Source organism: Octopus bimaculoides, chromosome 14 (assembly GCF_001194135.2).
Source record: "Octopus bimaculoides isolate UCB-OBI-ISO-001 chromosome 14, ASM119413v2, whole genome shotgun sequence".
Classification (NCBI taxonomy): domain Eukaryota; kingdom Metazoa; phylum Mollusca; class Cephalopoda; order Octopoda; family Octopodidae; genus Octopus; species Octopus bimaculoides.
In genome coordinates, this window is record NC_068994.1 from 13,814,160 (window position 1) to 13,817,833 (window position 3,674).

At 37.5% G+C, this 3,674-nt stretch overlaps 1 protein-coding gene across 1 annotated transcript in view; it reads left to right on the forward strand.

Annotated features, from left to right (window-relative positions):
• Positions 1-214: 214 nt before the first annotated feature.
• The window catches only part of LOC106880782 (protein slit), a 108,936-nt gene continuing 105,476 nt past the window's right edge, over positions 215-3,674 (forward strand). The window contains exon 1 of the mRNA XM_014930899.2: positions 215-240. Within this exon, the coding sequence (XP_014786385.1) occupies positions 215-240 (26 nt within the window). The remainder of the gene's footprint in view (positions 241-3,674) is intronic.

Here is a 3,674-nt window from a genome sequence, read left to right on the forward strand (position 1 = left end):
TATATATGTACGCATGTATGTATATGTATATATGTGTGTGAACATATCTATAGTATAATTGATTGTTTAGTACATAATTGGAGAACTGTCTCTCTCTCTCTCTTTCTCTCACATTTCACTCTTACCACATTTCCACACACACACATATACACATACACATGCACACATACATACGCGCGCGCGCGCACACGCATACACAAATCATAATGTGAAAATGCGTAATAGTTCACATATAGACAGGTAAATCGGAAATAAGGTAGGAATAAAGCCCATAGTGTTGATGTGATTTAGACAGGAAAATAGATAGTGGTGCCACAGGTGGAAAAAAAAAACAGACCTTGGAACTGAGGGGAAAGTAGTGTGTAGGGAGTACTTAACAGCTGTTTCTAGAATAATTGCATGATTGGTCCAGATCTTCGCTCTCTTCCCTTATTTTCCTTTTCAAGTGAAACTTGAAGAAGTTGGTCAGGGATTGACCAAAGAGAACGTAGTTGTTTTCAGCCCCTTTAATCTTGTCCACCATACAACATCTTTCGCCATGGCCACCAGTCATATAAAGACAGCTTGCTCTTCCCGGTTAAAGGAAGGCGGCGGGTCGATCTTCACGATGGATTCAGTTGACAGCCGGATCCGTCCTACAAGCAGCAGCAGGTGTTTGAGAGCGGTGCCGATCACTTCCATGTGTTTATTATCCGACATCACTACGTGACATTGTCAGCATATGCCGACACGCAACTCCCGCATCCTAGGTCATGCGGGATGCCCCTCAACATCTCTAGTTTGTGTAGTAGTGGCTCAAGAGTCAGTACATACAAGAGAGGTGAGAAGGGGCAACCATGCCAGACTGAGTGCATGATGTTGAACGGTTTTGAGAGGTAACTGTTCACTCTGACCACTGAATAGATGTCGGAGCCACCAGAAAAGGGAAGGGCTAGTAATCAATCCTAACAAGTAACATTGTATCTCTCAAAGAAATTTAAAAAAAAAAGTCTAAATATAATGATCTCGAAATAGAGATAACCATGATTTAAGAAGTGAATACAGAAACAATCTCTATAGCGCTGGGGTTGATTACAAAACGGTGCTGGTAAATATATAGTCAAAAGCGTAGGACACGCATATATTCACAAGGGACATACAATCACAACAAAGCATTGTACACATGGATTGTACAGGGAGTATCTTTAAAAACAATAGGAAATACCCAAACAAAACAATGTATGGTCTCAACGCAATGAAAGAAAGCAGTAAGAAGATAACTGCTCTAGTAGTAGTAGTAGTAGTAGTAGTAGTAGTAGTAGTAGTAGTAGTAGTAGTAGTAGTAGTAGTAGTAGTAACAGCAGCAGCAGCAGTAGTAGTAGTGTGAAGCAAATTATTAAACAGAGATGGGATTGAGAGCCACTGGAAATTAATAAGATCCAGTGTATTGGTGGAGAATGATAACCCAAGCAACAGTGAGCGTTAAATGATATGGTCCTTGGGGAATCATGAAATGGGGTTTATTTTATGTATAAATAACAGAAACCCCAGGACGTACACACACACACACACACACACACACACACACACACACACACACACACACACACACACATGTATATATATACACACATGGAAAGTAGTAATGACAAAGCACTGCACACATCATCATCTTCTACTTCTACTACTACTACTGCTGCTGCTGCTGCTGATGATGATGATGATACCTTTATTGCCGCTGCTACTACCACCACGACCACTACCACCACTACAGTCGCAACTGCCACCCTCTCACCGCCACCACCACCACCACACCACCACCAACACAACTATTGACACTACTTATACTGCTACAACCACTACCATCACCACTGCTACTTTTACTGTTACTGTTGCTACTAATAATTGTACTATTACCGCTACAACTGCTACCAAAATTACTACTACTACTACTACTACTACTACTACTACTACTACTACTATTACAGCTACTACTGCATGTGGTAATATTAGCACTACGACTACTATCATCACTACCACTACTACTACTATTACTACTCTACTACTAAGTCTTCCTTTACTAATACTACTACCACAGTCACCACTTCCGTACCACCACTACAACTAATGCCGCTACTGCTACTACTACTGCTACTACTACTACTATTACCACTACTACTACTACTACTACTACTACTACTACTACTACTACTACTACTACTAATAATAATAATAATAATAATAATAATAATAATAACAACAACAATATTGTTACTACTACGTTGAGCACTTTCACTACATTGCTAAAAAACACGCAACCAAAAACGGAGCCCTGCACAACACCGAAATCAGACACAAGTGATTTCCATTGTGGAGCGAAACCCATAAGGGACCAGTGTACTGGGGTACAATAATAGACATAACATATAAATAGACGAATCCATACACATGGGTATATATTCATGCATGTGCAAATCCGTATGTGTGTGTGGGGGGGTTATTTATATACATTTTTTTGTCCACATAGGTTACTCTGTCTTTCTGTAGAATTCAAATTTATTACTCTTAAACAAGAATATTATCGAGAGTGACTTAGAAATTTCCCACAGTCCCACAATGGCTTAACTGGTCGATACTTCGAAGTCACTGTCAATATTCTTGTTCAAGAATGATGTCTGTGTTTAAGTGTGTGTATTTGTCTCAGTGTGTATATGTGTATAGTTTTATGTATTTGTATGTATATATATATATATATATATATGTAAATATGCATGCAATATATTTATGTATACTCATACACATATATACGCCAATAGATGTATATATACGTGTGTATGTACATATATTTATGTAAGTATATATATATATATATATATGTGTGTGTGTGTGTGTGTGTGTGTGTGTGTGTGTGTGTGTGTGTGTGTGTGTGCGTGTGTTTCTGTACACATATATATACTAATATATGCACATGCATGCGATTATATATAAAGAAAAAGATTTTCAATTATTAATTTTACAGTAAATTGTATTAAAAATTGTATAAATATTAATTCAAAGTAGAGAAATGTCCCAAAAACCTTCAGTGGGAATCGAACCACGCATTAACCATTATCCAGACGACTGTGCTAACCTTTGCACCAAAGCGCCGTTGCTGCGAATTCAGATGCGGTGTTTAAGCCTCAGAAACTGCGACAGTTACGAATAAAAATAATACCTAGTAGTTTCGTCTTCCTTTAGACTCTTCAGTGAGTGTATGCTTATATACATATATTTGCATTTATGTGTGTGTACATAAATGTAGATAAACAGATAAGTAGGTAGGTAGACAGACAGATAGATTTACAATATGTATATATATAAATATATATATATATTTCAAAATGTCATCCGATAATCACTCCGGAAAGGAATATTCGGATAGAATGGGGCTTGCTAAAACTAGGCCGAAACAGCTGTAAGATTAAACTTCTGTTCATCCTCTAATTCCTTATGTACTTTGTACTTCTATATGTAAACCATGTTGGCAAAATAACATAGTCTGCCATAGACACCTGTGCTTTGGTTCTTCCTTTCTTTTTCTTTTCTTCCTTTTTTGTCACTTTTGCTATGAATTAAATTAATGAATTCAACGAGATACACCGTCTGCAAGTAGTTGGGTTCAGCATATTATCCTCCATTTTCTAATTGTTACACAA